This window comes from Corvus kubaryi, unplaced genomic scaffold, assembly GCF_017639235.1.
Source record: "Corvus kubaryi isolate FWS band 111438036 unplaced genomic scaffold, C.kubaryi_AGA036_p1.0 37284, whole genome shotgun sequence".
Lineage (NCBI taxonomy): Eukaryota > Metazoa > Chordata > Aves > Passeriformes > Corvidae > Corvus > Corvus kubaryi.
In genome coordinates, this window is record NW_024581088.1 from 6,123,847 (window position 1) to 6,149,796 (window position 25,950).

General features: G+C 45.5%; 1 protein-coding gene across 6 annotated transcripts in view; it reads right to left on the bottom strand.

Moving 5' to 3' along the window:
- Nucleotides 1-25,534, bottom strand: part of MYO1C (myosin IC) — a 50,972-nt gene extending 25,438 nt beyond the window's left edge. The window contains exon 1 of one of the 6 annotated variants that reach the window (XM_042026110.1): nucleotides 25,395-25,534. In XM_042026110.1, coding sequence (XP_041882044.1) covers nucleotides 25,395-25,469 — 75 coding nt within the window. In that variant the 5' untranslated portion in view covers nucleotides 25,470-25,534. Of the gene's footprint in view, nucleotides 1-376; nucleotides 564-4,202; nucleotides 4,278-15,640; nucleotides 15,887-23,440; nucleotides 23,538-23,733; nucleotides 23,829-25,394 lie in introns of those variants that run through there. The other 5 variants (XM_042026114.1, XM_042026109.1, XM_042026112.1 and 2 more) reach the window with 5 other exon arrangements.
- Between the last annotated feature and the right edge of the window lie 416 nt (nucleotides 25,535-25,950).

The following is a 25,950-nucleotide window of genomic DNA, read 5'->3' on the forward strand; positions in this document are numbered from 1 at the left end:
GCCATTCCCTAGGCAGGCAGGAATGGAGACACAAGCCCTGAGAAGGACAGCAGCAAAGCCCAGCTCCAGGAGGGTCCCTCCACATCCTTGTGCCCAAGTGAAAGCTCCACCCTTTCTTCCCTCCTAAAGCAGAGCACAGCTTTCCCCCCTCTCTTCCCACTTTCTCAACTCCCACCTTGGCTTCCTCCTCCAAACAGGTATTCCCTGGCTTTTTATCCAATTTCACCCCCTTTCACATAGCTTCCCAATGAGGGGATCTTTCTCAAAGCATTTCACTTTCCTGCTGAAACCCGGAAAATGCTTCTCCTCTCTTCTTCTGAGACCAGACACACATCTGAAAGCTGCAAAGCCACCAAAGGAGTTCAATAAACCTTACCCCGCCTCTGAACTTCATCTCTGCCTCCCGCCAGCTCCCGCAGCCCTTGCAGAGCCTTCGTTTACGCCGCTGCAAAAAGTGGCAATCTGAGGGCAAGTTCTCTCTTCTGTCAGTTGCCTTATTTTTTTATTTTTTTTTCATGGCATTTTCAGCGCAGTCAGAACTCCCTCCCTCCCACCAGCTCCTACTGGAGCATCTGGAGAGGGCGTTTTCCAAGGAGAAGGAGAACTCCCCTCCCAGCGAGGAGAGTCCGCCGTGCGCAGCCCAGGAGAGGCAGTCCCGGGGAAGTCAGCTGCACTGCCTGCGGAGTTCCCGCTGCCCAATGACAGGGAAAAACGGAAAGAAAAGTAATCCCAGGCGCTGGAAAACCTGGGGCCGAGCCCAGCACACAAACCACAGCCAGCAGACAGGAAGAGATGAGCTTTGGAACAGCAAGTTATTGTCCTGGAGCAGCAACATGGACAGGGCTCCCCAAAGCCTCTCCCAGCTCACCCCAAACACAGCAAACACACAGCCCCAGTCCTGGCACTGACATTACACTTGGAATCACCTCCTCGGAAAATCAAAGGACCACAAAGAGTCCAGGGTTGGATGCAGTTTGCTTTCACCAGGATTTAGAATCACAGAATGGTCTGGATTAGAAGGGACCTTAAAGTTCACCTATTTCCCATTCCATCAGACCAGGCTGCCCTGTCCAACCTGGCTCAGCAGTATTTTATTCCAGATTCCTTTGGAGACATCCAGCACCAAAACACCTGGAAGTTCTGAGGTCCTCATTACAAAATCACCTGCACTACCAAGTAAGAGCCTTCTACAGGACACAGTGAAGGCACTGCTGCCCTCAGTCCCCAGCCCTCGCAAACAGAAGTTGCACACTTTGCTGTCTCTGAGCTCATCAGTGTTCTGGTAAAATTATTTCCGTTCACATAAAATTATTTATGACCAAGAGTGTGAAAACCTCCCCTCATTTCCCACCCACCTCCCCGAGATAAGAGCATTTTGACAAAAATACTGTACAGCCTTCACTAGCATTAGGGGGGAAGTGAAAGAACAAGAGACAATGGACACAAGCTGGAAGAAGGGAAATTCCAGTGGGTTATTGGGAAATTTTTTTCCCAGTGAGTGCTGTCAAATACTGGAACAGAGGGCCCAAGAAATTGTGAAACTCCATCCTTGGAGATATTTAAAACTCAACCAGACAATTCCTGAGCGACCTGATCTTAATTGGTCCTGCCTGGAAGTGAGGTTGGACCGGAGATCTCCACAAGTACTTTCCAATCTAAAATTATTCTATGATTTTATTAATTATTTTGTTCCTCAATGGACTAAGCTGTGCATCCATCCTCAAAGGAGTGCAAATAAAGATATAAATCTGTTACAGAGGATGCCATCCCTCAGGTATCTCAGATAATTCCAGTATGGGCTGTCAGGAAGGTTCTGTAACCACTGAACATGCAGAGCCATGGAATGATTCCCAAGCTCAGCTGCTGATGTTTCATGACTGGCACCTTCTGCACTCAGCTCTGCTTAAAGGGTTTTTTGTTTTGTTTTTTTCCTCCTTATCAAAACGCATCCACCACAAATTCTGTTACAGGAAGGGTAAAGTCAAGCTCTGAAGCAGAAAGATTTAGAGCAAAAAGCTAAAAAGCTTCAACCTACTCACAGAGGAGGCTATTTAAAAGCAAACACACGTAGCAGATGTTGTCAGTGGTTGGGTGCAGCACTCCCCTCTAATTAGCTCTGGCCCAAGGCAGCGATCCCAGAGATCCCGGCCGCGCTGGATGTCACTTGGCACAGGCAGAATGTGCCAAGCATTTGGGATGGAGCTTGACTGCTGAGAGCACTGCAGTGCCACAGCTCCTCTGCCCTCTCAGCCTCCATTTTGAACATTATTTGTGGTTCTTGCACAACTCTGCTTGGCAGGACTTTCATTCATTTCTTATCTCAGTTGGGTGAATTTTTAATGGCAGCGGCTTTAGGATGTGGCTCAAAGGAGGGTTTAGCTTTGGGCTGGCACTGAAGGAAATGGACACTACTCCAAGCCCCTCTCCTGTGCACAGGTAAGATCAAAGGTAATATAAACTCCATTTCCCAAACTGAGCCACATTAGCCATTACTGAAACACAACAGTGAGCCCTGAGCCAGTTTTCCAAGCATAATTAAAGCTGTGGCCTGGCAGCTCTAATTCTTCAGGACGAGAATGTCAGTGCTCCACCAGCACTCCTCAAATCAGTCTAATTGTAACCAAACAGATTCAGTAAAACTCCTGTGACAATTTTAAGTATTAGCAGAGTTATCTTCACATAAGCAATCTCACCTTTCCCCTAGTTTACACCTCCTAACACTTCTCAGATCACATCTCATCACTGAAAATGCCACATAAGAAAAGAGTATACAACAGCCCAACACTTAGAAGTACATTTTTTACACATTTCCCTTGGGTTTTTTTCCATGAAGGAGAACCCTTTTATTTACTTATTCACTGGAAAGACCTTTACTCAAACTGCTTTTTTTCTGCAGCCAAACTACTGCCCAGCTTTTGCTGGCAAGGAAAACACTCCTACATGTGGGTTAGCCTAAATTAGGAGGGGAAAAAAAAAAAAGTTGGAAAGCAGAGATAATTTTACTTTGTAAGATCTTGATCCTGGATTATTAAGGTGATAAAACCAGACTCTTCCTTTCCAGCAGCAGAGCCCAGCCCTTGTCTGTGATTTCTGCTGAGGATGGCTGGCAAGGTCTGGCTCACTACAACAGGCAACTACAGGCCGAGGGATGAATCAAGTTTTCCAGGCCTCACCAGTTAGAAGTGACTCATATAAACCCTGGATTAGAGCACTGGGATTGCTCTGCTCGTTGCAGATAAGCAGCTGATTCCCTGCATAAAATTTCACATTCAAAGCAAGGGGACTGGAAACCTTTCCTGTCAGCCCTGCTCCGACAGGCTCGCAGAGCTGAGCGTGACTTGCTAAGCTACACCCGCAAGCAGTGGCTCTGCTGAAAAAATAAAGAGTTTGGCCCCATGAAAACACCATCAGTGCTCCCCTCTGCTGTGCAGGTTCTACTGCAAAATATAAATCTGGAGGTATAAAATGCTGCCTTGGGTTCATGCTATTCAAAAATCAACGTGGGTCACATCTGTGTTATTCCAAAAGGTGTCAAGTACATCTATCAGTGCGTGTCTTCCTTCTGGATTTTTATAATATTCCTTATTTCTGCCTTGCAAAAGAACTACAGAATAAGACACATTCCATAATTAGAAAGCACTTGGCAAAAATACCATGGGAAAGAAACCACCCTAAACAGGCCAGGAATTTGAGAGCCCTTCCTCTTGCAGGTCAGAGGAACATCTTAATCAAAAAATAGAAATGTCTTTAACCTGTCACGTGTCCTGCTGTACAGATTATCCTGATCTGAAACTGCTTAAAATGCCTCACATTCCTAAAACACCCTATAGCAGAAGCTGAGGATTCTGAGGGACATTTATCCCACTGCTTAGGAAAAACACCCTGTGTCCAGAAGAGGATGAACATTCAAGTGCAGGGTAACAATAAGTCAACACTCTGCCAAAGAGCCAAAGCTAAATATTGTAACAGGTTTGATAACAAGGCAGAACCTCCTCCCTTCATCATTCGTTCTGCTAAGAATTCTCTTTTCTACCGAGTTTTTGGATTAATTCATCTCCTCTTCCCCTTGCAAGAGTGCTCCAAACAAGTAGTCAGGAACAGAGGTTTGAACACAGGATATCAGCCCCTGGAGACACAACATTCCTGCACAGTCATGAAACTTCACACCTAGAAAGGTTAAACCAAAAGCTCGTTATACTCACTCAAAAGGTGCCTCAAGATGATGAAAGTTCCTTCATTTTACTGCAAACTTCATGACATCACAAGTTGACTGAATTCCTCGATTCTGTGTGAAGGTGTTTGCACGGTTACAGACAAAACTGTAAAAATAGTGAGGTGTGGCCAAAAGGGTTCAAAAACCAGAAGACAAAGAGTATTTAGATTATTATTTTGGATTCTAATTTATGCTTTGTAATTCCTAAAACTGTCAATACTGGTTTTGTCTGTTCCAAGAAAGCTTCGTCAGTGAGAACACCGAACTTCTTCTCTTCCCAAGCTCACTCTTTCACAAATAAATAGGGAAAAAAAAGGAATATTACAAAAAATGGAGATGCACACGTCTCCTCGGATTCCTACACTTTCTCTGCCAGTGCTGTTCCCTGTTTTGATGCCCCTGGTGATGGATTAAAAAGTACATATGACGGGCTTGTATTTAGTTATGGCTCCCGCACACACACAATAATTCTGGGTCTGTGACGTGAGCGAAAACAGAAACTGGGTTAATCTAACAAATTACGATAAATTTTCCTTGTTGTTGCTTTCTGCTGAGCCAGTGAAACAGAAATGGCTGGCTGGCTTTGACAGTGGCCATCAGAACAAAGTCCCACTTTATAATTACCAGATGCCCTTAATGTGATGCCAGTTTGTCTCATCCCCGTGGCTGCTCCCGCTCACGGGCGCTGCGGCCCTGTCAGGGTTTCCCTGATTTTACAAACACACTCTGATCCCAACAGCAATTGTTGCACTGACTCCAACAACAAAGTTTAAACCCAACAGTTAAATTCCCTGTGATTGCTCTGGCCCTGCTCTGACACAATCATTTTAAGAAGCTCCCTGTGGCAGAGACAGGGTTTGGAGGGAGCTGGTAATACAAACAGCCTGACTTAGTTCAGCTGATGTGCATTCCTCCCGACTGACTTTCCAAACAGTCACTCCCAGTGGCAGGACCTACATCTTCCTTTTAAGGGGAAAAAATGTTTTCACAGGAAAAATTAAGTGTTCAAAGCCTGTGCATATCTCCGTGCTTTCAGTCACCAGTCTCGCCTTTAAAAACAGGTTCTTGTCGCACGCAGAACAAAAACTTCTCCTTCCTTAATTTAAAGTTGTTCCTCTTTTTTAGCACAGCCATTGGCTGCCTGCCCATCCCTGGCACTCTCAGGTGAAACATCCTAGCACACTACTTTTCACACAACCCAGCATGAAACATAGAGTTGGTTTTTCAAAGGAAGGACTGAATCTGAGTGAGGAAAACACGATGAAAAAGAACAGGGAATGCATAGGCTGCAGACAAAACCTTACAGCTCACACTGCTGACTGACAATTCCTATTCCTTCCCATTTCTTTTCCTGCATTTCTGAAAAGAGGCTCAGTGTTAGAAAGGGCTTAAGGCTGGAAAGCATATCACAACAAAAACTTCTTGTTCCATCCACATGAGATAAGGAAAGAGTGAGCACTGGTGCTTTGCCTGCAAGTTAGATGAAGGAAACAGGATTTCCCTCTGCTACTCCCTGAGCAAGATCCCAAGGAAATGTTTCTAATAATAGGAAATTACTATATAAGGCCAGATCAGCACTAAACTGTTTGCAGTCTGGAGGAGAAGGATGTGCAGGAATACTGAGGAGGGACACACCAGGCTGCTCACACATCAGGGGAAACGAGCACATCCCGGGCTCCCCTCCATACACAGGGACAGAATTTCACCTGTGACTCCTCTGCTGAGCAGGGTCCTGTCCTACAGCCCAAAATAGCAACTAAATGGACAAATCAGAGCTGCTCTGTCCTTCTATCATGCCCTTGCTTTTCACCATGGCAGGAAAAAGACAGAACAGATTTTTAAATCTGTAAAATAACACCTGCAAAGCAAAGCTGAGCACGTCTCTGATTGGGAAAGGGCAGGAAAAGACACAACCACATCCTAAAGCACGACACAGGCAGTGCTGATGCAGAGGGCAGGCCGAGAGCTCCCCTTCCTGCCCTTCAGATCCATGGAGCACAAGTTTGCTGCTGTGTTTTATGAACTGGACAGTTCTCTTTCTCATCTTGGTTTAAACAGTAAAGACGTTGGGAACCATTTAAGTTCATTTTTGCAGGGTTCCCACAAAATTGCAGGAATTAATGTCTCCTAGGCCAAGAGTTTTGGCAGCTACAGGCAGCTGTGCACGTCCCAGCAGAGCTGTCGGAGGCACTGGTGTGGAGCTGTAGCTCCAACACACACTTTTCCCCATCCCTTCAGCAGACACCAAAACTGCAAGCTCAGTTAAAGGACAGATTTTCCTCCTTCTTATACAAATGAAAGGGAGTTCCTACAACAATGCTCACAAAGGCCTTGTTTGGGTAAAGTGATAAAACTGGAACGTTTCCCCGTGATCCCCAGTGAGGGGTATCTTTCCATCTCTGCTTTGTCTTTGGATAAGGCCAGTAGCTCCCAGCTCCCAGTGCAGGGCAGCTTGCTGAGCAAACACAGTCTGACACAGCCACGGAAATGAGCACAATATAAATTGCTAAACAGATTTATCACCCAGAGTTTTGGGTTGGTTTGTTTTTTTTTTCTCCCTGACAGCAAGAGATGTTTGTGACAAAATGTACAAATAATTCTGTATCTGTAGCCCTGCCACATCCTATGTGTCTTCCCCCAGCCCCTGCAGAATGACACAGCTTCCAGGGGAACATGAGGCCAAATCCCAGCCAACATTTTCCTGTCAGCTGGTGAGACCTCCTTGAGTTGCAAGGGTCAGTTTGCCACAGCAAATTTAGGGTGAGAGCCTTAAAAAAAAAAAAAAAAAAAACAACCAACCCAGGCCACCCTTGTGAAAGAGTCATTGATGGTAAAGTTTGACAGCAGAGCTCTCTCTACATCACAGCATCAGGAGCTTCACAACCCCATGAAAACAGCTGAGATTCCCAATTATTCCCAAATCCCTGCACTGTTCCACAGGATTCCTCCAGTGTCACCAGGATCTCAGCAGCTGCTTGTACCTGGTCCTTGTCCCCACAACACCTAGCCAGAAAAGGGTGTGCACTCAAAGCTTTCCAGGACATGCAGCACTTCTGTGCCAAGAGGATGTCTCATGTTGGACTTTATCTTTAGGGACATCTTGATTTCTGAGGATTTTTAGACTGACCTTTAATTTTTGTCCTGTTAAATACTTCATATCCTTGAGTGCACAGCAAGGGGGAAAATGAGTGCAGGCAACAGGCAGGTTTTTCAGAGCTGGGAAACACAAGTGGTTATGACTCAGAGAAAAACAGCTACAAGACAGCTCTTATTTTAAATGCTCTTGTGCCTCTTTTCTCGTGTAATACTTGCTCCATAACAATTATAAAGCAATTCAGCAAGATGGCCTCTGCTGGTATGGCTTGTGGTCAGTGGTATCTGGAAGTTAAATTTGGAAAAAACATTTTTGGGAGTGAGTTCCCTGGGGATTTAAGCCAGTACAAAGTCTCAGCTGTAAGCCTGGACCCTAACACTGTTGTATTCCCTGTTTATTTTTCATACCAGCTCCAAGGATGCAGTCACTAAGTTGTTTGCTCAGTTTCAAAGTCAGGTCCAGGAGAAATAAGATATTTGTCTTGGCTGTAAAAAGTTGAGAAGAATCACAGGTATGAGACTGAGAGTCTGAAAGCAGAGTTCAACCACCCCTATTATTGCTGTATTGACAGGATCCCAAGCCTCGCCTGTGCCCCCAGTGATTGCAAAATTCTTCTCTAAATACAGGAATTGTCTATTTAGAACTGCCAGCACTAAAACAGAATGTTTAAGTTGCTTTACTTTCTTTTAATTGGTTAAATCTGAAACCTAAGGAAGGCTGAAACCTGAAAGACATCGTTCTTAACTGTGCCAACACACATCATTTTACAGAAATCCAGTTACTAAATCCTGTATCAGACTGCTTTATAGGAAACAATTAAACTTGACTGACCTCTCCTGTCCTTTTTTCTTTTAATTCACATCTTTCATCAATGTAGCTTTGCATTAAAATAAACCACACCCAAAACCAGATCATTGGTACTGTGAAAAACAATTTAAAAAGGAAATACCTCCCTCCAAAACAGCCAAATGAAACTGTTTCTTTTAAGGCAGCACGGAGCTTTTCATAAAGCTTGAATAAAGCCATCGTGGAATTCCTAATTTGTTTTCAAAGCCATGAACTTTTCTGTTACGTGGAGACTGGAGCATAGGTAATATCTAGATTTTATGAGTATATTCAAGCTTCCAAAGTCAGAAGAATAAAGGTCAAATATCTAAAACTTGCCTGAAAAGCACAGGAGAGAAGCTCACATGTGGAACATACTTCCTTAAATTTGGATTTTTTTATAAACTAGTTTGTACACGAGTGATGCCCCAACACATAACTAACCCTACTCCTCTCTAGTGTTACTGTAACAGCAAAATCCCTTAGGATGGACAGTTTATAGTAGGATAAAGATGTTTATATCAGTGTAATATCTGGGATATCAGTGTAATTTGTACCCAAAATATAGGGATACGTTGCTATGAGCAACGTTTTGTATTGGTACAATTGCATCTGCCATAGGTTTGTTCCATGTAATATCCATAGGTTTGTTCCATGTAATATCCATAGGTTCCTTAAGGGAAAAAAGCCAAGTCAGCAACCTGCAAGTGACGGGTGATACCTGGGAGCAACAAGTTCTTATTTTTCTTCTGGGTGTGACCCTCCTTTAAAGCAAATGTAGCAATTCTGCAGTAAACTCCAAATCCCAAGTGGAGTTAAGTTCTGTGAGCACATTCAGACTCTGGACATTCAGACAAGTGGAGCAGTTTCGCATTTGATGATTTGTAAGTGAAGAGTTTACAGGCACAATTTGTACTTCCACCACCACTTTCTTTTTTTTTTTTTTTTTTTCTCTCCTCTGTTCCAAACTGACTTTGTTGGCCTAAGGCAGGCAGTTATTTTGGGGCAGTGAAAAGTTATAAATAAGTTCTAACAAAACTATTAGTGACACACATGATACTGAACTTCTTTCAAACCCTCCTTTGTAAGGGAACAAAGAGCACTTTACATTGATTGTGATGGGCACAAGCACCCTATGAAAAGTTTAAAGCAAGAGTTTCAACAACTAGATCATGAACCCAAAATAAGAATATTGGATGAGCTGTAGAAATTCCAGATTGTGCTCAAAGGAAGGGCCTGAGCAGCTTCCAAAGGCAGACGGAAGGAGAGGAGCCAGGCAGTGAGACTGGCCCTGGCAGCGTGTCAGGCTCAGGGCTGGCAGCTGAGCTGAGCACGTGGGCAGATGATATTGCAGCTGATGTCTGAGCTGCTTCCCTTTCCCCTGCCTGCTCTGCTCCTGCTGAAAAGGAGGGGAAAAGCCACCAGATGAAGGGTATTGGCTGAGGTCATCTCCTCCTGACTGCTCTGCCAGCACCCCAAAGAGCCTGTGGTAAAAAGACTTTAATGCTTTGGTGAATCTTTTTTATCCCAAAATAGATTTATCATCACTTAACATCCACAGGGAACTATGAGTTGCCATCATGATGGCAAAAGTGTTCCAGGCTGCCTGGAAAACACAGCCATAATTTCAGAAGGATATCCTATGTCCACATGCATCAGCTTGTACTCACACAATCCAGGATATTGTTTTCCAAGAGTTTAAAACTGACATTACTGTTGGATCAAAACCACCTTAAATTAAGATTTTTTTAATGTAAAAGAAGCAGTAATAATGACATTGATGTTAAAAAATAAATAAATCATTGGCTTGCAACTTAGCCCCCTTTGGATTGTAAGGAATATCTCCAAGACAGTTTCAACTCCCCGCTCACTCAGAACTACACTGTCCTGCTCTCTGCATTTTCAATATTTTCTGCATTATCAGAGACATCAGTTTAATCAGAAACAAAGACAATAAAGAACAACCAAGGAGTCCATCCCTTTGTGGTTCTCAGGAATGCGTGTTCCACATCTGGATAAACATGGGTCTGTGCAGAGAATGGAAACATTCATTCCCCAGCTGTGGTTAGGTCCAAACCCTTTTTCTTTCTCTGTCTGATTTACTCCTAGTCCTGCACTGGGTGGTTGCAAAATTGCACAAACCCTGCTGAGGCTGACACAACAGGCCCAGGAATCTTCCTCATGACCCTTTACACCTACTTTATAAATAAAAGCTTCTTCTGGGCTGTGAGCTCCAACTCAACGGAGAGATCCTGAAGGAATTGACAGTTGTGACATTAACAGAAATGCCAACTGTCCCACAGCATCCATCAGAAGATGAGAATTGGCACTCCTAAGTGCAGGAGACAGGAAAGGGGAAGCACCATCCTGCTGGAAATGCATGGATTTGGAGATCTCATGGAAGCTGGGTGTCTTTACATCTTCTGCTCTGACACCCTTTAAGGAAAGCCCACTGTCCATGGCAGCCAGGACCACAACAGGACCTGTCTGAAGGCCCATCCCACTTGGAAGGAAACACCTTTTTCCCTCTGATTTGACAGGTATAGGTCCTGTAGGTCCCCTTGGAGAGATGCTGCAGGACCATGAGGGCATCTTAGCTCTAACCTGACAGAAGGATCCAAGAGTCTCAAGAATAGGTATTTCACATAGGAAAGTCAACATTTGTTATCAAATCCCATGATGTAAGAAATACTTATAAACCACAGGCAGCAGCTTTGGTTCATTAGCCTAAATTTTCTGTTTTAACAACTCTCATAATGCCAGGGCAGCAGCATCTGCTGTTACAGCAACAACAGGAGCCCAGCCTTCATCAGTCTCCGACAATGAGACGAGGCTGCAAAAAGCTGAGAGCTGATACAACATGCAGGGCAAGCCCTAAATTAACCCTGCCTGGCCAAGGTCAGTGCTCTGCCCTCAGCTTCAGTGGTGTTGGAGTGCACCTGTGGCACAAAAAAGGGTTAAGCTCTTTTATATCACCTAAAGGAAAGCTTCAGTATTTGAGGGTTTGTTTCAAGAGCTGTTTTCATGGCTGCAGCAGAAAAACAGAGACACAGGGAAGTTCATCACTGTAAATTATTGATCTGCTGCTTTCTAGACACTGAAACTGGTAATTAAACAAATGGTAAAAGATACTTCATCAATTATAGAGGTGCCACTTTAAATTACACTTGCTCCAGGATTAATAAAACACAGAGGTTAAATGCTTTGGGTACTTCATGCCTGCTTCTTGTTCAAAATCCTCACTGCAACAACTATTCTAATTCTCATATCCTGCTGCTCCAGAGCTGTGTGCTCTGGATCAAGCATCATAAAGGGAAATTAGAGCTTTTGTTTCACAAGTCTTATTTCACACAATGTCCAGAAAGTGGAATCACTTTTCTGCTCAACAGGATCAGTTGTAAGGCCCTGTGGTAACAGCCCTCCCTCAAAAATCAGACCAAAAAAAAGAGTTTTGTCTGCTACCAGCTACTTGTGCAATCTGTGAAGTGCTGGGCAGATGCTTGACACTGGCCTTATGGTTTTTAGAAGCTATAGACATGTACACACCATCCAAAACCTAAAATAACACAGACAAGCTGCTTCTGAAGCAATATGATGATGACATCAAAGATGCCCTTTTAAGCAGAAATCATGTGACAACCATGATGATGACTCAAATTTGGTTTATGATAAATTTTTATATGAGGGTGCACACCTTACTGCATCAAGCTTAAGGTTATCTCAATTTCACATGTTAAATATATGAATGTAAAAGTACACTTGCTCTAATACTGATTTTGAAACCACAAACAGCAATCAAAGAAGAGCTTGGCCATCTTGCAATTGCTGGCACAGGGTCTCTAGAACCATTATTGCATCTCTCAAATAGGTTCCACCCTGGGAAAGCATTTAGTGAAGGCTGAGTTCATCATCAATTGATTGATCTCAATCAATCATCAATTGATTGAGATAGGCCAGGGCATGTGAATATTCCAGGTTCAAGGCTGCAAAGGCAGCAGAAGCAGCTGGCTTAAAGGCACATGCAAAACAACCCTAACAGGTGGACACAGCTGGCATCCCTCATGGAGCAGTGAGGCAACAACGCTGGGAGGCAACAGCAGGGAAACAGCGGCTGCTGCTGGAGCCAGGACAATTCTGGAAGTCAAAGGACTTGTCATGGAGAAGTGGGGCAGGAGTGAAGGTGGGAGTTCAGAGAGGGAGGAGAGGCCAAGGTGAAGAACCATCAGAATATGCTGTGGAAGCTGGAGATGATGGAAAGCTGCCAGCTTTCAGCTGATGGAAATAGTCCAAGCGGGAGATGAAGGCTGGACTGTAGGATTTTTGTGGGGGGAAAGAACACCAGTGCTTGGTAGGGGGACAAGAGAATCAAAGGCTGAGCTGACTCTTCCTACTGCTCCCCAGATAATGAGGCTGAAGCACAAGGCGAGCAAGCTCTGCTGTGGGCCCGGTGCCAAGTGCTTTGTGAAGTGTTCCTTGCCTGTTCTGAGGAGAGTTACACAAGGTAAGGCTTTATTCATAAGTGCCTGATGGATCCTGTGTGTGCAACAGCTCCTACCAGCAGAGCGGTGTTTGTGGGAAATGTTAGGGAGAGTGTCTAAGAGAGATAAAGCCTTTGAGCTGCAGACGAAGCTGCCAGCCCTCATTTCCAGCTTGTCAGAGCAAGTCCTTCTTGAAGTCAGCAGCCTGGAATGAAGAGAATCTGGCATTTGTGCATGGATGTATGGCTCAGCCAGCCAGGGCGGAGCGGCTGGCTTTAATCAGACTTTCCACAAGGGAGGGGGAAGTGGGAGTGGCAAAGCCCAGTGAGTGATGGGCGTTATCTGCTACACATCCACAAATTCCTCTCCTCCGACTTTGGAGTTCGAGCCTGACCTTCCTTCCTGCTTCCACTAGCCCCTAGAGCAGGAGGGGAAGGGCTATAGAGGGCTGGAATCTGAGAGCCCTTCGCATTCTCGGGATTCCTGGTGTGTGTGAGAGGCAGCACACACTTGTCTGGTGAGCTGACAAATTCCACAACAGCTGATGGGTCCCAGGAGAAGCTGCACGCAGGTAGCTTCTGCACAAAATTCATTTATCCAAGTGCTAACCCACTCCAGCTCACCTGCTGGGTGACAGCTGGTTGTGAAGCCTCTTCACCCACAGCGCTAGTATGGCATCAAAAAGGAGCAAAGCTCCAAAACATTTGAATCCAGCTGCCCACTACAGCATAAAGAATTCCAGTGCAAACCACTTTTGTGGTTGTTTTCTACCCTCACAATGAGGCTACAGTCCACCACATCACATGGAGCTTCAATTCCGTCTAGAAATAGCCCCTTGAGGTCTCTGCTGCAGGATGGCATTCTGAAATTTTGTTTCCTTGTGTGCCACTGCTGGTGGTGACAGCAACAATTTGCAGGAACCTGCACATATTCCCGGAGTGGGCACAGAGCCAGATCTGACCTCTCACACAGAAGGTTTAGGCAGCAGAATTCATTCCTTCTCCCTTAGCCTTTCTGCCTGTGTCACTCACGTCATGCTCAGACACCACACTACAGTAACCTTGTCCTACTACACCCCACAAATGCCTTGTTAGAGTCCCACAGGGCTCAAAGGTCCTTTGGATCTTTACACCTGGTGCAAAGCAGGGCAAAAATGGGAATCCCTGCATCCTCACCTGGGTAAGGTGTCCCCCATCCTGACCCTCAGTGCACTGGCTCTCCCAACCTCCTTCCATGGAAAACAATGCTCTGGGAAGGGGCAGACAGAGAGCAAAATATTCCAGATACCAGTGCTCAACTGGACCCCTCTGCTCCCTGCTTTAGATCCGAGCCACTCTAAGGATGCTTTGGTAAGAGGCAGAATAGAAACCAGATTCTCCTGGCTCTGTGTCCAAGTGTGTGCACCCTGGCAGGATTTATCAGTGCCTCTCTCTACCTGATCTGATACCACATTAAAGGGGATTAAAGTCCAGCAGTGCAGGACTCCATGGGCAAGTGTTCCTGCACTGCTTAGGAGCTGGAATTGTTAGAGCTTGGGAATGCTCATTAGGAGCACTGGAGTGGAGATCGTCTGTTCTGTTTGTAAACCTTGATAAAGCCAACATTTAGAAAACAACTAATTACCATTTATGTTCCAAACAGCTGGCCTAGCTCCACATCCACATGCTGGGAGATTTTAGTGCCAATGAGCCCACACATCAGAGCACAAAAGTGCCCCAGTGTGACTGCAGAATATTCCAGCAAACAAACTTCTCACTGGCACCGACTTCAAGGATCAAAACACAGCAGTGTATGAATAGAACAGCCACACAAGCCATCATTCCCACATCATTACCTTACAGACACTTGTCCTAGGTGAAAAGGGCACAGCAAGTGTCCTCTGAGGTGCCACAGGGCAGTCCCAGGCTGCTGTCAGCTGGCCTGGACAGCTGATGTTGCTGCGACATATCCTCTGTCCCAGCTGTGCCTGTCCTGGCCCTCTCCCCCTCTGGACTGGGACTAGGATCCATTCAGCTCTGTGACCAGGCAGTTCAGGGAACCAAACAAATAGAAAATGTTTTCTTCATCACTGCTCTCCCAACTGTGTTTCAAAGTGTTAACTAAAGGATCGAGTGGATGCAAGTACAAGGCAGGGAATGGAGAACTACAGTGAAATCAATTTAAATTGGTTTAGTAAAAGATGGAACAAGATGATCTTTAAGGTCCCTTCCAAATTCTATGATTTTAAATACAACTTATGTCAGTATAAGCTTATCTTAGATACTGGGGGAATACATCCTAAAGAAAGGGCCTGTCATGGAAGTGACATGCATGAAGCTCCAAGACTCTCTGGCTGCTTGTTCATCCCCTCCCCTCTGCACACACTCATGCCTTGAGCACTGAAATCCTGGAGAAGTGATGCATAGTCAGCATCACCCCCAGCAGCCCCAGGGACAAGCCCAGGAAAGCCACCAGGGGCTGCAGCCTGTCAGCTGCAGCGCTCCAGGAGCAGGGGAGCAGCACCATAAATCACCTAATCTGACATGTGGGGATCCATGCCCCAGCACTGCTCTGCTACTCCACAAAAACTGACACTTAGGAAGCAGGGCTGATGCTGCTGGATTCTGACTGCAAGCACAGCAGCTCACTTCACACACTCATCACGGAGCCATTTATCGACCCAAATGAACCTTCCCATCCCCTATCAATCCACAAATGTCAATCCAGCCCACACTAAACACTGATTGATTTTCTACTCTAATGAGCACTGTGTCACATTTGTGTTAACTACTCATCAGTTCAGATAAGTGGTTTGCAATTAAGATAATTTGAGACCAGTGAAAGTGTGGCCTGAAAAGCACTTTCAAGAGTTCAGCACAGAGAAATTCACTGCTCAGAACAGGCAACCAGCTACCAAGCTGACAGCTACTTTTAGACCTTTACACCAGAATTTACCTTTCCAAAATAAAAAGTTCTGTTGCAAGCTAATTTTTCCTTGGAAGGCAGTAGCTTGCTTGTACAAAGATTTCTTTCCAGAATGTGTACACTCACCCTTGCAGCACACTGATTTTCTTCCTCTCAGGTGACACCACAATCCTTTCACAGGTGCTCCCTATTCTGATGGCAGGCAAGCAGCATTCCAGCAAAACTGCACTCAGTGACAAACAGCCAACTAAACTGAAGCCTCCAGAAAAAAATAAACAGTTGAAGGAGCACAGCTTTTGAGTTCCATGGCCGTGAGCCTGGACATAGTTCACATTCTCATCCTACACGGAGCCACTTCGTGGAATTTTCCTCCCAATGCAAGGGTTTGGATACCAGCAGCTGCCTGTTGAACAAATTCAGGTTACAGTTGCAACTCCCCTGTCCCCACCTAGATCCGGAAACTTCAGAGAAGACAATTTGGCAACCAGTCAGGTTTCAGTTTGAAGAGAGAGACATCAAACAGCCTCCTGCACAGTGCAAGTTTTTTTTTTTTGCATAGAGAATGCCACATCTCTTGCAACATTTCCTCTTCACATGGAGCCCTCATGACCAGTCTGCCAGAGCAGCAGGGAAGTCCTCACTCCCTCCCAGCACTCACTACCTGCCAGGCTGCCAACACCAGTCATGCCCTGGTTTTGTCTCCAAGAAGAGCAGCTCTTTTTTTTTTTTCTCTCTTTCCTTTATGCTTCTTCCTTGTATCAAGACACAAATATCTCAAATCGCATTAGTTTATGCTTGAGTCAAATAACATCTGAAAGCTTTACCCTAATATGTAAATGGCTCATAACCATCAGCCCATGTGTTCTTTAATTAAATCAGGCAAAGAGAAAAGACACTGTGCTTCTTCATTACATTGTTTTTCTTAAAAGTTCTAAGGGACTTTAACACACCTGGTTTGGAAATACCTCTTGAATGTACATAAATTATCCTAAATTCCTCCTAGCTGTCTCAAATCCCTGCAAAAGCAGTCATGAGAGTGTTGTTTCTTCTGTGGCTTGAGGAGACACCTCTTTGGTGACCTTAAAGGACAGTATTTTAAGGTACTGAACTGACAGGCAGCACTACAGCTCACCTGCACTACTTTTACAATCAAGATTCAAACAATTTACAGATATGCTTTCTGCTGGAAACCAAATTTTTAAGGGCTGAAACTAAGCACCAACTGAAGTAATACAAGAGCAAAGTCAATGGGCATTTGTCCCCAAGTTATTCCATAAAGCTCAGCTTTAATTTTCTTCAGCTGAATAGTCTGTGGGTCCACTTCTTCAGGAGGATGTAGAGGCCAAACAGAGAAAAATGAGATCCATCAGATCTCTGATATGGGCTTAATTTGGCCTCACAACCTTTTCTGCCTCCCCCGCATCTTTATCTCCATCAAACTTTTACAGCCTCCACTTTTTGGCCTCTGCTTTCCTTGCTGACCTCCCACACCACGTTGGCCTCCCACTCCTTTTCAGTTTCTGCTTTTCTTATTGGTCTCCCACCCTTTTTCAGCCTCCACTTTTCCTTTTGGCTTCCCACAGGTTTTCAACCCCTGGTTTTCTCTCACACTCCCACCCCTTCAGCCAGCACAGAATATTCAAACCCCCTGAACGTAATGAATTTGTAAATTCCCTTTCCAAACAACCATGTTTCACCTTGATATGTCCATCCATACTTTTTCTACACCGCAGCTGACCAGAAATAACCCATGTCCATCCTTGACAGTCTTGAAGTCAGAACAACTTTGGTTTATTCCCAAGGAAACATGGTGGCTCTCCCAGTAATTCCAATCCTGCTAGGATTATCACAACAATGTACAGTTGTGTTAATGGAAGTATAAAAGTAAAACATGAGAATTTCTGGGATGGTAAAAATTGAGTGCTCTGAGCTTTGCTGATAGCTCCATAAGCTGCTGTTCCCAGGTCCTATCCAGCAACTTTCTGGACAGAAGATCAGCAGAATTAAATATCATCTGTGTTCCCACAGAGTGCTATGGTCGGGCATACACAAAAACACACTCTGTACTTCTCTGCAGAACTTGCTTTTGATCCCCTCCCCCACTTATAAGAGCAAACAAATCCATGCACAAATAAAATGAGGATTTTGCAAGTCACATATTTTGTATTCGCCTTCATTTTCACACGAGCCAAAGTTTTCCTTTCTATTTTCCAACAAAATCAATTCCAAAAAAGCTTGTGATTTTGGGAAAAGTCAAAAATAAACTTTTTGAACACACTATTTAAAATGAAGCACTTGGTTTACTTGAGAAATGTAATGGGTGCTCTGCTGGTTGTTACACTTGGCATTGTTTGTTCAGTACCCCAAAACCAACCCAGGACACAAACCCTGGCTGTTGTTAAAACCTTTACAGGTGCAGTGGGTGGGGAGGGAAGTTTCCTGTAACATCTCTGAGAAAACCCCATGCTAACACAGAACAGCAGATAATGAGTCAGGAAAAGGCAGAAAAGCTCACAACTGAACTCCAGTGCTCACTCAAATGAGGCAAAAGAAACATCTGTTTTGCTGTCTCAGTTCCAATTCTGTCAGAGAGAGAATTCCTGGCTTCCTGGTGCAAAGGTGTGGCTTTCCCTCCCAAGAAGCACAAGAGGCAATTTCAAACAGACTCCAAAAGTCCTAAGAGTGGAAGACAACCTGTTATTTAAAACAAGATGTGTGGACAGAGAACAAGGCTTCCTGGTCTCTAATTTGGAAGGTTCAATAAAACTCTAGAAAAGCCCAACACTAATTTGTGCAATAATCTTCCCTCTCTCCAAACCACACCAGCTTTTACTGCAGATCAAAACCTGAGCTGCAGAAGCACCATTTGTAATGCAGTGCTGTGTGGCGTTGCAAATATGCAGCAGGTTTTGTTTTTTCCAAAATGTTGATTATAGTGTGCAGCCTTGTAAAGCACAGAACTGCATATTTTAGTTATTAAACTTCACAAACAATTCTGGCTGTTGAAAGTCATTTCCCTGAGTAAACAATGACTCAGTGTGGGCTGTATAATGTACAAGTTATTAGTTACTGTTAGTGAGTTTAAAAAAACCCAGCTCTATACAAAGCCCTGCTTCAGAACGGAAAATAGTTTTCCTCCTACTTCTATAGTCCCAGTTATATTGTTTCAGTGGAATTTAATTTTCTAAAAAGCTAAACAGATCACTATCTCTTCATTATATAATTGGACATTGACTTAACTGGACCCTTCAGCCATGAACAATATGTGCAGAGTGAAAGCTGAGTTTACCCTTTTTTTTTTCCCCCTCAGTTTGTCATTATAGTGCTGAAGTAAAGATGATTCTTTCCTGGACAGGATTATCCCACCCAGAGCAGGCAGCAGGTGGCAATGAAAACAGACATAAAGACAACCATAAAATATTGAGGATATGGTAATGAAGAAAAATGCAATTGCAAGCTCAATAAAATCCTCTGACAAACACTGCTCCCTAGTTGAATTACAGCTCCTTCTATAATCCTTCTCTTCATTAGCAAAACGGCCAAATACACCTGGTGATTGTCAGCTGGCAGAAGGCACCAGGATCACTCTGCCTAATGAAACTCAGCTGCTAAGGCACAAAGGTTTCCCTGCAGCCTTAGACCCACTCCAAAGGCTGTTTTCCAGCTTCCAGTGTGCACTGTCTCAGATCAGGAGCACATCTCTGTGTTACCTTTTGCAAGGGTGAAATCTCTGGTCAGACACCAGAACACTAAAAGGAAATACAGAGTGAAATCACAGAATATCCTGAGCTGGAGGGACCCACAAGGATCGTCCAGGCCAACTCCTGGCCCTGCACAGACACCCCAATAATCCCACCTCTGTGCATCCCTGGGAGGGCTGTCCAAACACTTCTGGAGCTCTGCAGCCTCGGGGCCGTGCCCATTCCCTGGGGAGCCTGGGCAGTGCCCCAGCACCCTCTGGGGGAAGAACCTTTTCCTAATATCCAACCTAAACCTCCCCTGGCACAGCTCCAGCTGCTCCCTCAGGTCCTGTCCCTGGTCACAGAGCAGAAGCTGCAGCCCCCAATGAAGTCTGACCTCAGTCCCCTCTTCTCCAGGCTGAACAAACCAAGTGACCTGAGCTGCTCTTTACAGGACTTCCCCTCTAGACCTTTCATCATCTTTGTCGCAAACTCTGTGGTGAAATTTTACTAGAAAAGTGCCTTCAAAAGAAATTAACAAAATAAATTTGAAGGCACAGCTCTACCTTGTAGAGCCCAGCCTGCAGGCTGAGTGCCGTGACAGCTGTGTCACAGAGGACTTCCGAGTCATTCATGGACTCTCCATTTCCTGGCAAATATCTCAACACATTTTGACACGACATTCTTCACCACCAACAATGACACTGCCCATTCGGAGACAAAGCTTTCAGTGACTGCAGCCTGCTCTACCTCCCAGCCCTGGGACCTCGCTGCCCAGAAGGCAAACACTGCAGCACTCCAAAGGTATTGCCAAAATGTCAGATTCTACATCCATTTATTATCAGCTGCTGAACTGAATCACAGGAAGGGCGGTGGCCAGGCTGGCCCAAGGTCACCACTCTGGTTAAGGGGCTGAGAGTGTCCCAGGGAAGCTGGACATTGGCACCTGACCAAGTGCTTTCCTAAAGAAAAAAGCTGCCAGGGAGAGCTATCCATGCATGCATGAATGCCACAGGAGTTCTAAATACTAACCTTTACTGCCTTCCAGTACAGGAATTTAATATAGAACAGACCACACTGGAGATATATAGCAACAGAAAAGGTACTGGCCCTGCTGCTCCTTGTTGTATTTAAATGTTTAAATATTTAAATAAGGCAGGGCAGGGCTGTAAGGAACACTTCCACCCCCACAGAACATGACTCAGTTGCAACAAATGACTTGAGATTTGTCCACTCCGAACCTTCTGCCATAACAAGCTTTGTTAGCCTTTCACATTTACTTGTGCTGCCTCCTTGTATCTTTATTAATGCTTTCTGGGAAGAGCTGGCTACCCACCCCACTAATACATCAACGAGAAATATGCAGAGGAGGGCACAAAATACACAGCAGGATATTTTCCAGTGGAGAGATCCCTGAATTCAGGCAGAGAGAGAGGCACAGCACAAGTGGCTCCCTCCGGGCAGAAAAAGAACTGTGTTACAATCGCAGAGGAAGACAAGGCATGCAAACCTCACCCACTAGAGGTGACAGCAGGTTGGATGTATGGTTTCTGTAGAAGCCAAGCATAGCAATCCGAGGCAAAGCCAACCACATCACTCAGGAGCTGGTTACACAGCAGTAAAGCAGCATTTAACACAGGAAAAGCCCTGACAGGAGACACACACACGCCATAATTGCGATCACTTTATGCCAGCACAAAGTGCCCACCTGATCCCAGCCTTTCCTGCCTCTGTGCAGATGTTCCTGTGCTCACACAGAGAGCTGGGCTGGGAAGTGGCTCCACACAAATCACCTGTTTGTTTGGCCTGCTCGGTTCTGATTTGGGTAAGTTCTCACAAGTTAACCACGTTTGACTGCCACTGATAGAGGTAACCCAAGGTACAATACAGATGGTTTTCCCCACGGTAACACTTTAGAAACACACAAATCAGCCTTTATAAACAGTTCTGTAGCCTGTGTGAAAGGACAAGTGATTGAGTTACGCTCACATTGCTTACAAAGGGCTGTGGGACAGACCAGCCCCGAGAAAATCCGCTCTACTTTGAGTTCCCTCCCCCTCCTTTTCTGCAGCACCTGTAACACATCAGCTTTTCCCAAACACACATTTATCCTACAGAAGGCACTGTGCTCACTCAGTTAGTCCTTTGAACTGGTAACAAAGTGCTGCAGCCCAGTGATCCTCAATGTTTTACATGCTGGAACCATTCACACCTGCCAGGTAAGAGCCAAGGGAAGGGGCAGTGGGAGCTGTACTTTATACACTCCCCTGGGACTGTGGCAGCTGCTGCAGTTTGTTTTTCCTGCATTTGGAGCAGACTGTTCCTTTGGACAGGGGGAGAAGAATTTGTCCAGTTCCTAGAAAGCATATGGTTCCCAATGCAGTAATAAGCAACATGACACCACAAACAACAGAAAAATCCCAAATATCTGAACAAGACTAAGACTATCTTAGGTTTGCATAAATGCATCCATAGAGTTTGAGTTTATTCATAGAAAGAAACACTAATGTTATAAAGCATTCTTAGCCCCCAGTTTTTTACTGGCCTTCCTTCAGTGGGCTTAGATCAAATAAGAAAATCAAAAATAAACGAAAAAAAAGTTTTCTACCTGGCTTGACTCATTTTGTCAGGATCTATGTAAGTTCTCTTACAGTTATTATAAATCCTGAAGACGTACTGTAAATCACAAGTTTCTTTGCTATTAATTATGCAGAAGAGAACAGAAATTACACACTGTGGATCCTGACTCACATGGGATCTCCCACTCCTTACTGTGTTATGATTCACACCTTCTTTTGCTCTTTAAAAATAAATCTATCCTTTATATCATGATAAATTAGGACAGCATGTGTTTAGTGTAGCACTCCACTGGTCCCTGCCAGGCAGAACACAACATTCATATTTACACAGCCTCTCCCTAAAACACAGGATTATATCCACTATCAAAACTGAAACCCCTGAAGTGTTATGACAGCAGTTGCCGTATCAGGGCCTACTGTGAAAATTAAGAACTCATCAGTTCCATAAGCCTTAGGCAGTTTCTAAAAGTTTTGAAAAGGTGCTGACAACTGGTAATTGTCTATTGCACCAAAAGGGGATGAAAGAAAAATGTCTTTCTTCCCAAGTACTCTAAGATGTGGTTCTGTTTTCGTGGCTTGTCCCACCAACCAAGCAAATTTTCTCATTTGTCACTTTTTCAAACTAAGCAGCTGCCATCTACAAGTAGTTCCGGAGGAGCCTTCTGCCCCGAGCAACTGTCAGAGAGAGATTAAATACCAGAATAATCTCTGTATTGTATCTCAGAATCACTTTTCCTCTGTAATCCTCCCAACGACAAGAATGCAGCTCAAGCCAGCTTACTTGGAAAATTCAAGTTACTAGAATGAGTTGCTCATTCAGGCAGAGTCAGATTCCTTCCATGAGTCACTGTCACTTAAAGCAATTAACTCCAGGTATATTAGTACTGGGAAAAACTGGCATAGAAAGCAGCACAAGAGATGGAGACCCCTGAGTCTCAGTGAGGATGTAGAGATGTGGACTAAACTGGAGAAGTTACGGAGTTTGACAATCTCCACCTGTGAGGGAGGGCTAAATACACCGAGCTTTCTCCATGAAGTGCTTTGAGGCACCTGTGCAAGCTCTGGCAAAGAAGGAAGAATTCTTCCAATGTGAACGTCAGTGCTGTGCACAGCAGGGCGGATCACACCCAACAGCGCTCGGAGCTGTAACGCAAGTTCGGGATGTACAGGAAGCCTGTCTTGACAAGGGCAAGCCAAGCCGCCTGGAGCCCCGGCCGTGCCACGGCCACGTCTGAGCCGGGAGCAGCCGCACGCCCGCCACACCCTGCCCGGCCCCGCCGCGGCTCCGCTCGGGCTCCCCGCGAGCAGCGCTCGCCCCGTGCCGGGCAGGGCGTGCGGGATGCGCGCAGGGAAGCGTTACCGGAGCGCAGTCACGGACCGGCCGGGAGCCAGGCAGGGAGCAACTGCTCCGGGCAGCCGGAGCCACGCCGTGCGGCCGCCAGGATGCCGGCTGCTCTAGCCCGCTCATTTGTTCCTTCCGTGGAAAACGCGTAGAGTTTCCGGGAAGGTCGGCGGCTGCGGGAGAACGGCCGAGCTGCGGCCGCCCGGGGCGCCGCCTCCGCTGCCCCCGCAGCCATGTGCCCGAGCGCCGGTGCCGCCGGCCGGGCAGGAGGCGGCCGTACATACCGGCCGCTCGCTCTGTCGCTCGCCCCCCCGGCCCCGCTCACCTGCGCTCGGCGCCCCGGGACGCGCGGCTCGGGGCCCTGCGGCGGCTCCGCGAGCGCCTCGGCGCTGACTGCCCGCGGGAGCCCGCGCCGCGCCGCTAGTGAGCATGTCCGAGCGCCGGGCATGCGGGCTGCGGGCCGCTGCCTCCGCCCTCACCTGCACCGGCCCCGCCGCCACCGGCACCGGGACCCCGCCTCGCCCCCCGGCCCGGGCCGCGCTGGTTACACTGTCCGCGGCAGCAGCATCCTGCTGAGCAGCTTCTGCACCGAGCTGTTGCCTCGAAGGGCAGACGCACCTGTCTGCTCCAGACGGACAAGATAAATCTCGAACGCTGATGGTAATTCTACCGGCCCCTCCTGGCTGACGCCTGGTTCTGGGAGTCATCAAAAGTGCATGTTCCTGGGAAGGACGCAGGGTGAAGTTCGCTCTGGAGTGACTCCACCAAGCTGAGGCAACCATCCACTGTGAGCAGCAAGTTGGTTCATCCCTCACAGGTGTGAAACACCCGAGGCAATCTCGTCAGGATCCACAGGAAATTCTGCACATTGAACTCCAACAGCCCGAACCACACGGAGCTGAAACAGTAAAGCTCTGCTCTTGCCACTCCTACAGAAGTTTAAAGTATCTCAAAGTTTCTCTTAAAGCACAGGACATCAAAAACCACCTCTCTCCGGCCACTCATGCAGCACCAACAGTGCACCAACACGCATTGTTTTCGAAGTCGCAAGTTACCGTTTCACGGAATGTTAATAAGTTTAAAACATTTTAGAAAGTTGAACCGATACCTTTTATCTCTTTGATGTCTTCCCCAGGACCCTGGCACATGCTAAGGTTTAAAGGAACATTTTCCCCTGGGAACAACAATCCAGTCCTGCCAGTGTCCCCTACTGTCACTACAAATAAGTCAGTAACATTCCTGGACTGTTTACTGAAAACCAAAGAACACCAAAATTGTCACTGTCTCCTCTCCCAACAAGGCAGAGGGAGCTCTCATTTTTTTCTGAAGAGAAATGACTCTACCTGACAATTGTGTAACCACACAGTAAATGTCTCAGCTAATTTTCAGATGGAGTTTCAGATTAGTCACTGGAAAGACAATGCTAGGAAACAGCAGCAACATGCACAGATGTGCACTTCAGTACAAGATGGCCCTACCAAAGCTGAAGATCTGTTAAACAGATTTTAAATAGCTATGACAAAGAGAGATAAATTCACAGTTGCATTTAGGTACTTCTAAACATTTTAAATTTTACATAGTTCCTTTTCTTTAGACTCCTTTAATTAAAAATGATACAAATGCAGATAGAAAATATTCTGAAGCAAAACATGCAGAACAGCCAAGAAAACTGAAATTATTCTTAGAAAAGTACCGTCTTTCTCAACTGTTTGTGTCAAACCAGAAACAATCAGCTCATGGATTTCCATTTGCTTACACACAAACCCTGAACACAAGTCAATAAAGTCCCAAGTAAACAGAATAGTCAGTTCCTTGAGATATTTATAAAAGTCTGTTAATATGTCCCTGTACCACTGAATTTTCCATCTGTGAACCTTCCTGTAACATTCAGGGCATGAACCCTGTGACAGCACAATCAACACAGAAGAGGAACAAAATAATTGTTCCAAAGCTCTTTCCCATCCTCTGCAGCCTGAAAGTGCTCCCAGAACTCTGACAGAATTCATACAGCCAGGCCAAACATGAAACTTTGGTACACTGCAGTATTTCTACAGGAAATACATTTTAATGGTTTTCTAAACTCCCACTCACTTCATTGCTACTAATTCCATCCCAGAGAGAAAAAAATGCTCACAACACAGCTACAGTCACTCCAATGACCAACCGGCCTTGCAAACCCTCCCGTTCTTGCCTTGGAGTTGCTCAGTTCAGCTCTAAGTTGGTTATTGTGTAACCAACAGTACCAGAGGGGGACAGAGAACAATAAAAGCCATGCTTACAGTCTTGCGCTCTGCCTTGCGGCCGACCACGCGGATGATTTCTCCTGTAGGAATACGTTCAATCTGCAGTTCCATTTTTCCAAGGAAAGTCAGTAAATCCTTCTATTCTTTATGGATAGTTCTGATTTCAGTGTGCAGCAGCAGCACACAACCTTGACTAAGTGCAGCCTTTGGTTCAGAGCCCTGTTGTGAGAGGAAAAGATGAACCTCTGTATTTATACCAAGTGTTAGGTGTGAGCTGAAACAATTAAGTTCAAGACTGGTTTTCACTCGTTACAATGTGCCACGACAGTTCCAAGAAGGCTAAATTTATGTTTGTGTTTATTGCCTCCAACTTTGTTGATGTTCCATTTCTGTCCCAAAGGGCTCAGAAAAGTCAGGTCGCTGCGGATGCTGTTTCAGAGGTGTTGGCACGAAACAATCCCATGGTGACTTCAAAAATCTACCAAGAGATTTTGTGCAGAAAAAATGCTTCATCTTTGCCTCCAAGAGCAAGCAATAGAAAATCCTGATTGCTCCCATGGTAACTACAGGAAGTTCTGCAAACTGCTGCAGA